A 14,180-nucleotide genomic window follows, 5' to 3' on the forward strand; every position below is an offset into this window, starting at 1 on the left:
ACTAGCATATGGCTGATAAACTGATTCTGAAGGAAAATACAAATGTGCTGCTTTGGGGTTGCTAGGGCATACAGAAGCTAATAGAAGTTGCAAAAACAAAATATTTTTTTTTACAAAATATTATTTTACTATATATTATGTCATTTTAGTTTCTGGGGCATTGTTTTTTCTCCATATGAAAACATATGATGCTCTGGCAACTGCTTCAGACAGAAGGAAATATTGATATTTTTCAGCAATTTTAGCTGTTCTGATGAAATGTTAATAAAATGGATAACACAATAAAAACCGGAACTAAATCACTGTCTGAAATGAATTTATTTACAATTTACTTAAAGCTGCAGACGGTAACTTTTTTTGATTAAAAATTATCCAAAATCAATTTTTGAGCGAGTACATAACCAGCCAGTGTTCAAAACTATCTCCTTACCTTAGCCCGATTCACAATGGTAAGATTGTAATAATGTTTTATAATAAACTTGGTACTGGTGGGTTTCCACAGGAAATTTGAGCATGCCGCCGTTCGTCTTTGCGTCATTACGTTTGTAACGTTTGTTTACATGAAGGAGTCCCAGATAGTAGGCTATATGGCATGTGAGGATGCTGCCTGGTAGTGGATCATTTATAGCCTTTTCTAACAGCAGCTGGAATAATTAAATTTATCATTTTGATGGCGGATTGTAATCCAGAAAGGTCCAAATGACAATCATCGGTGACAACTGGAGATTAACCTGTAGTCAGAGGCAAAAGACTTTGAATTGCGGATTGGCTACAGAAATTGAAATCTACAGGTAACGCTAATACACACTAAATACACAGTCACACAATGCTGATGTTGTTAATATTAACAATTTGAGAACAAAGTATAACAATAATAATTTGCACGGTTTAAACATTAGATTCATCTGCGCTGAGGAGCCGTGCCGATGTTCAACTCATGTAAAGATGATAATTCTGCAAATAACTGCAATGGCAGGTTTCAAATAGAGATGGCGACAAAGAGGCAAAATTCACGGACTGCAGCTTTAAATGTGCTATAAGCGATGTTTTAATGGAGGGTGGCACTCCATATTACCTTGGAAATAACACGTCTCATATAGATGAGGCAAGGATATGACTCTGATAGTTGAAAAGGATCATTCGGCTTCATAAGCAGCTGTCAGTTTGTCAGATTATCTTGCTCCCCCTGATTCTCACAACTTTGACACACTGAAATGACGTGCTACTGCTCTTCTGCTCCACCTTTGATTTCAACAACGGTACTGCAATATCTTTGTAGGACAGGTTTGTGAAAAAACTTCGGAAGCTCCAGAATGACTAACATCACTTACAACACCTTAAAAATATGCCAAGTTAAGTCTGCAGCAGACATTCACATGCTCAGATCAAATGAGATTTGTGTCTCTTATTTTTGTGGCTGATTTGTTTTCACAGCTGTCTTCTCTTATTCACCTATCTGAAGTTTAATTGTAGGGTTAAGGGGTTTGTTGAAGAACATGCAATATTAATAGCAAGAACCACTAAATATGAGCTGCATATCTCAAAATATCTTCCACATACTTCAAAAAATACACATATCAGGCCCATATTTTTTAAAAATGACACTAGACAAAGAAATTACATGGATAAAAACCAAAACAGTATTAAATTCCTCTCGAAATGAGGGCATTCACCCCAAATCTAATCCTTTACACACTTTGATGTATAAAACATGCCTGACATCACCTCGCTTCGCTAGCGCTTCCTGTCTGCGCATATCCGATGACTAGCTAACGGCGATTACTGCTCATTGCCCCATCATCAAAGGCCACAATCTTTCACTGAATGCATTCAGCATTGAAGCACTTCTTTTCATGCTAAACCTCCTGAAAGCCCAGCATGCGTTGAGACAAAGCATCACGGCATAAGCAACAAAAATTTTTTTTGACACACACAAACTTACTTATTACTGACATACTCATGCACACACAACACTTCTCTATGCTGGTAAATAATAGAATTCAGCAGCCAAGACAATTAGTTCAGTGTGAATTATTCAACAAGACTGAGAGGATGGCCTCAAACAAACTCCCCTGTGGAAAAGCTCAGCTCTAGAAAAATAATTTTTTCATAAAGGTGCTTTGGATTTTCCTTTTCATCGTCAAAACATGAAGAGTGATTTAGTATTTCATGAAGGAAGAATCTTAAGTAATTCCAAACAAAAACATATGCTGTTAAATCCAAACCATGTGTAAAATGAAAAACAGACGGTTTTGTCAACAATACAGACATTATGCTTTGCACATTCATCGTGTTATTTTGATTTTCCCCCCTCAATTTATGAAGCAAAAAGAGTTTAGGTTCTCACACACACACACACACACACACACACACACAATTAACAAAGAAGCCAAGAAAATGAGAACTAGAATTATGGCTTTCGTCATCAACTCCTGCAGAAGCTTATAATATCCTCGCCTTGTCCTACATTGACATATGAGATTCTCAAAAAGCTGACATGCAGGTATGAAGGTACCTGGTCGTGGTACTGGTTGCTGCTGCTCACCCCTCCACAGGGTGCAGGCATGGCAGTGGGCCTTTCCAGAGGGCAGCTGGACTCTGGGAAGGCTAAGGAAGGAGGGACCGGGGTGGCGTGGTGGTGATGGTGGAAGTGGTGCGAGTGACCGTGGGAGTGCTGGGTGCCAGACTGCGGGGGGCCGGACTGCTGCGTCGATCCACCCTGCAGGCACCCAGGGTGGGTGTGCCCCAGAGAGAGGTGCCCTGAAGATGGCCCGCTGCAAGGGGAGTGCTGGGGACAACAAGAGGGCAACCTAGGCATCGCCACACCTCCGTTCTCACCCGACAAGCTTCTTCTGCTGTCATCTGATTGGGGCAAAGAAACACATCAAATTAAAAATCAATACAAAACTATCAGTAATCAATGTCACTGTATTTGAAAGCAGCGTCTTGATATCGTACCTTCAGTGGCAGTGGTGTTGGTGGTGCTGGGTCCTGGCACTCCACCGTGGCTCTGAGCAGCCAGTGTGCTATCAGGGGCAGCCGCTGAGCAGCTACTGGAGGGACCAGGACCCTCCTGTGGCGATTCTGAGGTACAGGCATTATGGGAAGAGGAAGAAGAACTGACCGGCTGTGGGTGTGTGCTGTCAGAAGTGGTTGGCACGACTGAGAGATCTGAAGATGGAAAACACAAACAAACACAAATGATAAAACTTCTGACTAGCAATGGAAAATACATTGTTTATTTGTCGATATTAGAATTTTTTTTATTTATCGGTATTGGTCAGTACTGGATATTTAATTGTTTATTTCCCATATTTTCAATAAAACCATTATAAATGTCTTTACTGTCACTTTTGATCAATTTATTGTACCCTTGATGGATAGAATTTATTTCTTTCAAGGAAAAAAAAATACTGACTGTGTATATGCATTTTTCATACTGTACTATATAATGTGGAGGTACCTGAATTTGGATGTAGCATTTAAAAATGACCGATTTCAGTTTGTGAAAATTAATAATCAGTACGTATCAGCCAGAACTGTAAAATCTTTGATTCCATTCTTTTGAAGAATTCTCACTGAGCTACTACCCAACAGCCTGTAAGTTAAGTACACCTTTAAAGATAATTACAAGGGTTTTAATAAGGGTTTTTGCAACTTAAAGGGGTTTGTTGCAACTGACAACAGATGGTTTTTCCCAGCTCTAGAACATCAGTGTCAGCGGACGTGTGCATTTTCACACTTACAGACTTTATTCACGAAGTGGCCCATGAGGATAGTTACTCATTAACATTCCATTGCGAGTAATCCATCTGCTTTTTCCTTGCAAATTAATTTCTCACTCCGTCAAAAGAAATGCAAATGCAATCATATCTCGGCCTCCTCTTTTACCACCCCACCAGCTACAGACCCCCAGAGAAAAAGAGACAAACAAAGAGACACTTTATGACAGTAAATCAAACGAAACAATGTAAATGAGTTTTCCTTTGACAAACCTTGAGATATGGGAGCATATCACAGATTAATGAGATAACACTACAAAGATTTTATTTCCTTATCCAGAATGGCAGTTTAATTGGTTCATATAATAGCTCTCTCTGAATCTTTGGGGCCAGTGGCTGATTGCATAACAGACAGACTTCATTACGGTGCCTGCAAATAAAATTAGAATTAAACTCAATTACACACAATAAAAGGGATGCTTTTGGTGTCCACCACTCTGTGGCTGTGAGAAAATGCTGTGCAGCTGCAGAGGCTATTTATACTGTTGTGCATGCTGAAACGATATAGATTAATCATTATGAATGGGGCCTGAACACACAGTCGAGATGCAATCCACATCGCTGAACAACACTACCCTGAATCTACCAGATTCTTTCCTCCTCCCCCTCACACACAGAGATACAGCTCAAAGAGAGAGAGGGAGGACTGCTCACAGTGAAAGATGAGTAGATTAGATGTGACATCTAATATTTCCCAAACCCACGCAGTGTTGAACTGGGTGATCTAACTCTCATTCCAGACCTTAAGACCATCACTACAGCACCAAGTCAAGGAGACGCTCATCAAATCTGTTACATTTCAAATAATGGCTGACACACAAAGCAATCTCTCCCTTTATTTCAGAGCTCAGCAAAAGTGGACAGCAAATTGTTTTCACTTGTTATGGTTATGCAATGCATGTCTGTTGTTTTAAAAGTTGAGGTTACAGCTCATGTATATAGAGCTTTTGAATTTTAGCGCGAGAAGAGGTCATGACCAGAACAACATTCAAAAGGCCTTTTTATGTTCTGAAATGAGAGGATATTAAATTCCTGTTGAGTTCCTATTGCTTTCTCCCTTCAACTCCCTCTGGTAATAATCTGAATGGATGGTGGTTTTCAATGCTGGATGCAGCCAGTGATCATGAAAAACACATGGATCCATACACTCTTGCTCCTCTACATCTAAAGCTTTTGAACTTTACACTATAATGACTGAAGTAGCACAAACAAAGAGAGAGAATAAAACAGAAGGCACAAAAGAGAATAGTTAGGAGTGGTGGAAAGTATTTGAGTAAATGTAATTAGTTACTGTACTTAAGTATCTTTATGGCTACTTTGCAGTATTACAATTTTACTGAGTATCAAAAGATATTATCAACTTTTACCCTCTACGTGACTACATTTTTTAATAAGTTTATGTACTCTCTACTACTCCAACACATTACTGATGAGTAACACAATTACATTTTGCATGGCACCTAACTTTTTCTGCAGCAGTTTATTTCTGCTATAAAATAAGTGATAACGCCATCTACAGGGCATTGAAGGCACTATATTTTGTGTGTTTATTCCTGACATGCAGGGGGGGAAAAAAAACAAGATATTATGGCCATGAAGTAAGAATTTGTTCTCACAATTATTCATTTATTCCCTCATTTTAAGTAAATCATGGGCACACTGAACAAATGTGTCCCCCTGAATTTAGTGGCTACAAAATAACTAAATTAAAACAAGGTAACAAATGAGCATAATGTGACCACGATTTACCTAAAATAAGGAAACTAATTAATAAAACGTGACCATGAATTAATAAGTCATGGGAACAAACTCTTAATTAGTGGCCACTGTATGTAATTTTTCCTATATGTCATGTGCAGGGCTCTGTACATCTCCATACATCATGTAAATAAATAGAAAAGGTCTTCTCACCGTCCTCGTCTACGGTGAGGTCCACCACCTCCCCAGCGCTCTGCCTGAGTGGCTGGATGACGGTGGACAGGCGATGACGGCCACGGCCCTCTTGAGCTCTGCTCTGGGAACAGCTGGGCCCCCAGTGCATCCTGCCATGGTTCCCTACCGAACGCGGCCTGTACAACACACAGAGGACAGTCCACATTAACATAACTGTAAAACTATTTGGAAATGGCAAAAATCAATCTGGCCAGTGATCAATCTGATTGAATGAGGACAGAGCAAATGTACTGCAGGAGTAGACCTGTGCTTGTGGTTTGGACTTTTGTTGTTTCTAGTGAACTGCAGCAGGGCATTAGAGCAGCAACTTTACCAGCTACTGGAATGATCAGCTGGAACGTGAATAAGAGCCAGCTGACATGGGAGCTAGAGCTCTTTACACACACACTATAAACCTATGAGAAGATTCATGACAGCATAACATACACATATTTCCCACATACATATAGAACCATGACTGGTGTCATCCACAAAAAAAGAAAAAAATTATTTCACAACATAGCCTGACACAAACTATGGAATCTACAGATAAAAATCGACCTAACACATGGTCTAAGACCTTTGATGTGAATGCATGTATAAAAATGTATTTCATGAGAATAAATTCAGGAAAAAGAGAGAAACTGAGAACATGAAAGCTATTTTGTTTGAGCAAGAATCCAGAGGAGGGCCACTCCTCAAAGCCTGAGCTCCCTGGTGTAAACAGTGTGAAGGGAGGGGAAGAGCTTGTGCATGGTAGAAAGGGGAGGGGCTTGTGTGCAGGAAGATCTGAAATACAAGGGCTGATGTCTTTAACTTTCATTAGAGTCATATCACAGGTATTACAGCACTAATTTGAAGACCATAACATGCACGATTCTACTACAAACATTCTTTCAAATAACTTATTTTTGTTTCCGTGTTAAGACAGCTGCATTTCTTTCTTATGCAGCCTCTGTTTCATGTAAATCCTGCTCTCTCGCAAATAAAAAAAAAATAGGCTTGTTTATAACTTCAGATATGCTTAGCAATTATTTTACTTGCTCATTAAAACTCACATTAAGTCATATAGGCATTTACACAAACATTGTTTGGAACTGAAATCGTATTTCTTGTGTGATTTTCAAACAAATTAAAACCATGACCTTGGTGTTGGTAGTGCTAGGCTCTACATTTTGAGCTACAGGAATTTATTAAGCAAAGGCAGCTTTAAATTTATTTATTTATTTATTTTTATTTTTAATAAAAGAATGCACCATTTGAGTCATGCAGAGCACAAAACTGATCAGCTCCGGTCAAAGATCAAAACTGGATCTAAAATATATGGATGACACAAAGCTTATATTGTAGTCTTTGAGAGTTACAAGAACCACACTTGTATTGTAACAATTAGTTCATGCAGTATATATCATAATATAAAAATTGTGATGTTTAGCAGCGTGTTTCTGACCGTTATAAACTCCTGGTGTGGAGAGTTTAGTTTCCTCTGGAGAGTTTAAACAACATGGCGGTTTTCCAAAATTCCAAATAAATTATTCTGGAATTCTGTAATCACTCTTGGAATTCTACCCCTCTGTGAGGATTTGATTCCATAGGAGGTGCGCAGCGGCCCTGGTTGCCGTAAAGCAGTGTGTGTCTGGGAATTGGGTTGTTCTCCAGGCTGGGATATATCGGCCCCAAGCCCCTGTGTCTGGAGAGTAGGGAAGTCCCCTGCCTCCCAACCCAACACTGGTGAGCCCGTTAACCACAGATTGCATCATTAAAACATCAAAACAAAATGATTACCAACAGGCTTGGAGGGCTGAGGGATTCTCTTGAGACCAGGGGAGTGACTCCAGAATACTCAGTTTCCTTGAGAACGCCTCAGTGAGAGCGTTTACATGCACAATCGTACACCGATTGTGCTTAATAAACCGTCAATATGTAGGTCAAGTGTTTTTTATTTAAGGTAAAGGACATAAGCAGTTTAAGCAAAATCAATTCTGTACACATAGATTTTGCCCATTACCCAATTTCCTTCTGCTTGTAAACACCTTCAATGTGTGCATGTCTATTTACATTCTGACATAGCTAGTCATCTCACATTTTCACAATTAAATAACTGTCTATAACAACAAAATACTAAACAAGATTTGTTATTTTCTTACTGATTTGAAAACATTTAAGGGAGCAGATCAGATTAAATGATGTGTTCTCAACATCAGTATTCAGAGCAAAAACTATTACAGAAAACATCCCAAGGCATCCTCCAGAATATTTGTACTCAGAGGACAAATAAAACAAACACACAAGAAACAAATCACAAATTCTACATAACCATAAACACTTAACGCACAATTCCTGCTTCTTTAATTCAGTCCGAATGCAATAATACGATGTCCTACCTGCATGTCAACGTATGTATTTGCATACCTCCATGCACCCTGCTCACTCAGACATCACACATCAGGGCGTTCTGTAAGGCTATGCAGAGTTGTAGACAGATTCATCGAGCACCACAAACTAACAGCAGCAGTCTTTTACAGTTCCTCCTGAACAGGGCTCGAAATAAACTTTATTTATTTATTTTTTTTTTTTACGTTCACACCATAACTACTGTAATTAAAGGGATAGTTCACCCAAAAATGAAAATTTTGTCATCATTTACTCGCGCTCAAGTTGTTCCAAACCTGTATGAGGTTCTTTCTTCTGTTGAACACAAAAAATATATTTTGAAGAATGTTGGTAACCAGACAGCTGATGGTAGCTATTGACTTCCATAGTAAGAAAAAAAAATACTATGGAAGTCAATGGCTACCGTCAACTGTCAACTGGCAACACTATCAAGGCTGAAATGAAGTCAGGTGGTACAGTGCTCTTTTGTTGTTTACGTTATTTACTTTATTAAGTTACTTACGTTATTATTATTGTAATGTTATATGCTTTGAGACATGAGGTAATTTAACACTGTCTGTGTTTTGGAGGAGGTGTGGCTTTGGAGAGCACTCTGAAGGAAGGGTGGGATCTTATGCTAGCTTGCTATTGCTAGCCTCTCTGAAATTGCCTACCCTACCTTTAACAAAAACAGTGAATTAACAATTCTGCAACGATATAAAATAAATATAGAATTCAACAGATGTGCGGTCACGTGTTAAAATACATGATATTCTACAGAGGCTTCAAACAAGGTTCATCTAATTAGATTTTATATACAGAACTATCAATAATAAAAGAGAAAATAAAAGAATTAAAAAAAAAAAATTACTGAATTAAAAAAAATTTTATATATATATATATATATATATATATATATATATATAAAATAAAATCATGCCCAAAATATCCAAGGCCCCAAGTTCTTGAGGAAGCTTTGAGTGTGTCAAATCAGGCATGGGTGCTGGGGAATACCCGAGGCTGTGTGTGACACTGCTCTTTAATTGGCAGGATCACAGGCAGAGCCAGAAAAATCACCTGAGACCTGTCTCTAATTACCCACAAGCAGGTCTGGGATTATTTTGTAAATTACACCAGCGTGGCATTTTGAGTCTATGGTTGGGACGGGCTCTGTAAACTGATAGGGTGGTACCCAGGAGGCAGAGGAGGTAGGATTATTTTGGAATTTGAGGAATTTTAGATCCACATTGCCTTGTTTGTAAATGTATTGTTGGAATTATTCTTCCTGTGCGTCTTACACTAGCTTACAGTGGGCGGGATCAACACTAGCATGTTCCTGAAGGTGGCGTAAAGGTCAGGTGAGGGGCCCTGTGCAGAATTTAAAAGGGAGTCTTGACATTTCTTCAAGGAGTTTTTTTTAATAGCCAGCCACCCATTTCTTTATCCAAAACGACAGAACAGAAGTCCATGCAAAATGTGTCAAATGCCTCAGGATGCCTGTGTGTGTGGGAAGACGTCTGCCGAGTTTTGCAAGCTTCTGCATTTAGAGACAGTGTGCCGTGATGAGATGGGGGAGGGGTGAAAGAGTAGTTGGAGTGGCTCACCAGCCAAGCAAGTGACCATGCACAACCACTGGATAGCATCTCGCTTTCCAAAGAAACAGAAACACTTTCAGGCAAGATGACGATGACAACAAGATCAACAATTAAAATATATATTGCAAACATAAAATTTCCTATTAAACTGCATAATGCAAACATACAAATAGCCACAGCTACTTGTGCATACTGAGAGCTCCACCAAATCCCAACCCCACACAGGAATTAATAGTCTGTCTATCTATACAATTTCTTACACACATACTTTCCCTAGCCAGTCTCCATATGCACTATAAACAAAGGATCTTTGAGTGGAAGAGCGTCATTGCTCATCCAAGCTGACCTTAGACACTCAGAGCCCCTCCTCCAGATGAGAAACACTCAGCATTCTGTTGCAAGTCCAGGCACCTCGGGGAGATGGGAAAGATTAAATGAGACCACTCTCACTAGTCGCTACATAACACACATCTAGTTCCTGGAAATGCTTTCCATAGGCATGAGTTTAGACTAGAGGAAGGGAGGAGTGAAGAGAGGAAAACAGAACGAGAGGGAGAGCAAGAAAGAGGCATATGGGTGAGGAGAAAAAAAAGAGGAGGGTAAGAGAGAGAAAAAAAATACTAGAAAGTCAAATGAACCCTGTTGCCCTACACTATGGCTATCTGAAGAAAGTCATATTTCATAGCTGTCGCTTCTACAAAAAAATGTTTACAGAGATGGGTCTGGATGGTTGGCTAGTCAACCACCAATGGACTATTCGATTTGTAAAGTTGACTAATATATCAAGATCCATCCAGATGTTTTTGATTATGCAGCCTTTATGTACAACCCCTACGAATCTAATCATGCCAAATATTACAATTCTCTACTATTTTGTCTAAATACAAAACTGTTAAAACTAAAATCAATTATTTTAAATGCTAAGTGAATTTAGTCCTCACTTATATTATTTTACACTAATATAATGTAAATGTGTATAATATATTACATTAGAAAATTCTAATAATATAATATATAATATGTAGCAGAAGGGAAGATAAAGTGCCATCCCAGTCATGTGGTGTTACCAGAAAAGCTGTTCCATAGAACAATCAAGAGAATCTGCCATATTTTTAAAATAATAGAAAGTAAATAAAAAAAATATGTATTTTCTAAATGATTATGCATTTGATAGTTTGCATTAAACTGCATCTCAAAAAACAAGTGCCTGTATTTCTCTGGATAACACTGAATGCAAACTACATATTTATCCTGCTCAAACGTGCACCCCCATTTTCCTCTGACCTTGGCCACGTGATGTTTTCCTGAGCTGTAAAGCCTCTCCCTCCCCCTTCACTGAAGTTCAATCCAAACCACAGCACAGTCCACAGCAGATCAGCAGTCAGTCACAAATACACAAGCCCACATTCCTGCACACTATCTGTCTCTCCCATCCTCACTTGCCACACTATAGCCATATAACGGCAGGACCACATGATTTGAGCTGCATTCCAATGCTGTTGTTTGAACAGAGAGTCCTCATGACCTTTAGGAAAATAAATGAGCGAGCTGTTCTTACTGATGCAGAGAAAAAAAATGTGCAGGAGGAAGTGGAGGGAAAAAAAATATATAACCGCTCACTATATAACTGGCCAAACTAATACCTAGACAGCAAAATCCGCAGTCAGACTTTCTCAAGCTTCTCCAGTAGGATGTGCTTCAACACCCAAACACAAGCACATGGCCGGCAGGCGGGGCATGAAAACCACATAGCTCTCATCAACTGTAGGGATAGAGGGAGCATTGGCATCCCTGTCATGTGACTTTACCAATGGAGTCACATGAGTCTCACAATTTCAATATGTTCAGAATAGAAAACTAGTATACTGCTAACTGTATACTTAGCAATATAAACTGTACTGCAGATCAGTTCCTCCAGTTTTTTTTGCGACTCTGCGATCACTGAATACAATGCAAAATCAACAAAATATAATATTTTGCGATTCTGCATAATTCGCCATTTCATTTCAAAATATTTACAAAAACTAAAAAATCTCACAAAAATATATTAAAATTATCTAATTGAATTCTTCCTAATTTAACTAAAGTTGCAATGCATTGTTTTTGGGAGTTATTAAAAGTGCAGTATACCGCGAAAGAGAACTCAATTTGGTACTTGCATACTGACCGGTGTCAAGACTTGCTGCGGATTTCTGTGCGCACGCGTGCTGCCTTTCAGTGTGTGAGTGCCGAATTTTGTTCTCTTTCGAGGCTTGTTGACCTTGAACGGTCAAATACACAATAATCTCAAAATGTCCGTCTTGGCAGTTATATCTTAAATGAACAAACAGCTTGGGAAACTTTTCCAGAAAAGTTTGCTAGGGCTGGTAAACACCTTTGTACCACCATTGGTCCATGGCGATTACGTAATAGATAGGTGTGTGCAGAGGCTCCGCCTTCTTTCACGTGGAAATCTTTTCCGGTTTATTTCTCCTGTTCAGTCCTTCGAGGTCAGACATCCGCGAGTGAAAACACTGAACACACTGGAGAGCTGCTTTTTGGTAGAAAATGAAGTTGTACTTCTGATGAAACGAGACACTGACATTGTTTATCATGTTTAATACGGTAAAGCTGCTTGATTTTAAGCAATCTATTGTATAAAGGGCTATATAAATCTATATAAATAAACATGATGTGACTTTACTAGAGTGCCGAATTGCAGAGCTTGTGCAAACATATCCATATTGCTATGATCAGATGCTTTTCTTATGCTTTATTTTAAAAAATGCTTACGGTTTTCTCAAATTTGTTGTTTTTGTTTAATTTGTTCTTGAGAGGAAAGCGCTGTGTGAATATATACATATTCATTTAAATATTGCTCTCAGCAGAGTGGACGGCATCGGATGTTCGCTAACAGTATATCACTGGTCACGTATTTCGAACTTCATTTTACTGCTAAGTGAAGAACGGAAAATAACTTTGCTGTGAGTATATCAGGGCCTTTAAAGCGAAAGCAACCTAATATACCCGCTGCTGTAAATTTCTGTAAATTACCACCACAAAATCAGTAATTTCGACAGCCCAAAAAAAAAAAAAAATCCTGGTGGGACTGCCAGATGATCTACTACTTCCAGTGAGATTCTGGAGAGCACATACTAAGGATACTTTACAATCCCATAAGAAAATGGGAGAGCATTTGTAAATGGTGGGAAGCAACGCAACTCTCATTGTAGGTCATATGAGAATGCCAACATGGTGGATGTAGTATGTCCACTCCAGATGGCATTCATACCACACACATTCATATTAAATAGAACATTATTTTCATGGCCAAAGTATATGTTTTAATGTAAATATGAAGTACCTACTCGGCAAATATGCAATTTCGGAGAAATTGTCTAATTCCAGTTGCAAAAATATGTGTTTATTTGGTACATTTTAAGGCATATTTAAGCAAACATTGTTTGCTCAATGTTTTCTATAGTGTGTATATAGTTGAAGTAAAAAAAAAAAAAAAAAAATCACATTTTGTTTAATTAAATTGCCAACTATTATTTAAATGGGAATTAGAAGACAGGATGACTTATAACTCTTCAAGACTTAAAAAAATCCATATGGGAAAAATACTTCCGCAACAAAGACCTCAGAAAAAGTGGGTAGGCACTGTTGCACTGTGTAGTAGTATCTTATTCTGAACATAGCCAGCAAATCCCTGGCAGGCCCACCTGGTTTCCTGTGACCAGCACAACCTGAATCTCCACTTAGAAGGCCAGCACACATTACAACTTTACAGCTGGCAACAATAAAATTACTTATCTTTGTGTGCATGTTAAATAAACATCCCTCCAGGCTTGACTTAACTGTGAAAACTTGTGTTTGACCTCATTCATACTGTCACAGAGGTTTATGGGCTTTAGTGAACACTATGGGATAAAACATGCAAACATGCACCAGTGAATAAACAGCCTGAGGAGTTACTCATCCAACTCTAACGTCTCAACGATTCAGATCCTGAAAAAGAAAACACCACCGATAAACCTCCAACGCACAGCCCACAATGATAAAAGTTCGGTATTCTACGAGTTTGACTGAATGACTTTGCTGGCAGGCATGTGGTGGCGTCCGGCACCATTTCTGGCAGCTGTTAAAAAAGTAATAGAATCAAACAATGATTTTCAACTCAGGAACAGACGCCTCAATAACAATTAGGAGTGATGTGGGACACCGAAACCAAATCAAGCAATGGGAAGAGGAGGCGCAGTTCGGACAAAAACCATATCAGATTTGATTGAGTTTAGAGCTTCTATCAGATTTCAAAGGGGAGGCCTGCTGAGAGCTCCGTCTGACATAGTTTGGGTGAACCAAGTCAAAATACCAGAGGCTTTAGAGTTTATTAAATGGATATGCAGTGCAGCAAGCTGAAAATCGAATCTACATGCAAAGTCTCTGCTCTTCTGTGAACTCAATGGAAATCTTTACAACACTCAAGCAGAGCAAGGCTCGAAATTGCGACCATTTT

At 38.9% G+C, this 14,180-nt stretch overlaps 1 protein-coding gene across 4 annotated transcripts in view; it reads right to left on the reverse strand.

Annotated features, from left to right (window-relative positions):
* rnf111 (ring finger protein 111) overlaps window positions 1-14,180 on the reverse strand; it is a 43,461-nt gene that overhangs the window by 10,619 nt on the left and 18,662 nt on the right. For all 4 annotated transcript variants that reach the window (XM_051899888.1, XM_051899890.1, XM_051899892.1 and 1 more), the window contains exons 4-6: window positions 5,694-5,851; window positions 2,959-3,171; window positions 2,516-2,862 (exon numbers count right to left, since the gene is read on the reverse strand). In XM_051899888.1, coding sequence (XP_051755848.1) covers window positions 2,516-2,862; window positions 2,959-3,171; window positions 5,694-5,851 — 718 coding nt within the window. The remainder of the gene's footprint in view (window positions 1-2,515; window positions 2,863-2,958; window positions 3,172-5,693; window positions 5,852-14,180) is intronic.

The sequence above is a fragment of the Ctenopharyngodon idella genome, chromosome 7 (assembly GCF_019924925.1).
Source record: "Ctenopharyngodon idella isolate HZGC_01 chromosome 7, HZGC01, whole genome shotgun sequence".
Classification (NCBI taxonomy): domain Eukaryota; kingdom Metazoa; phylum Chordata; class Actinopteri; order Cypriniformes; family Xenocyprididae; genus Ctenopharyngodon; species Ctenopharyngodon idella.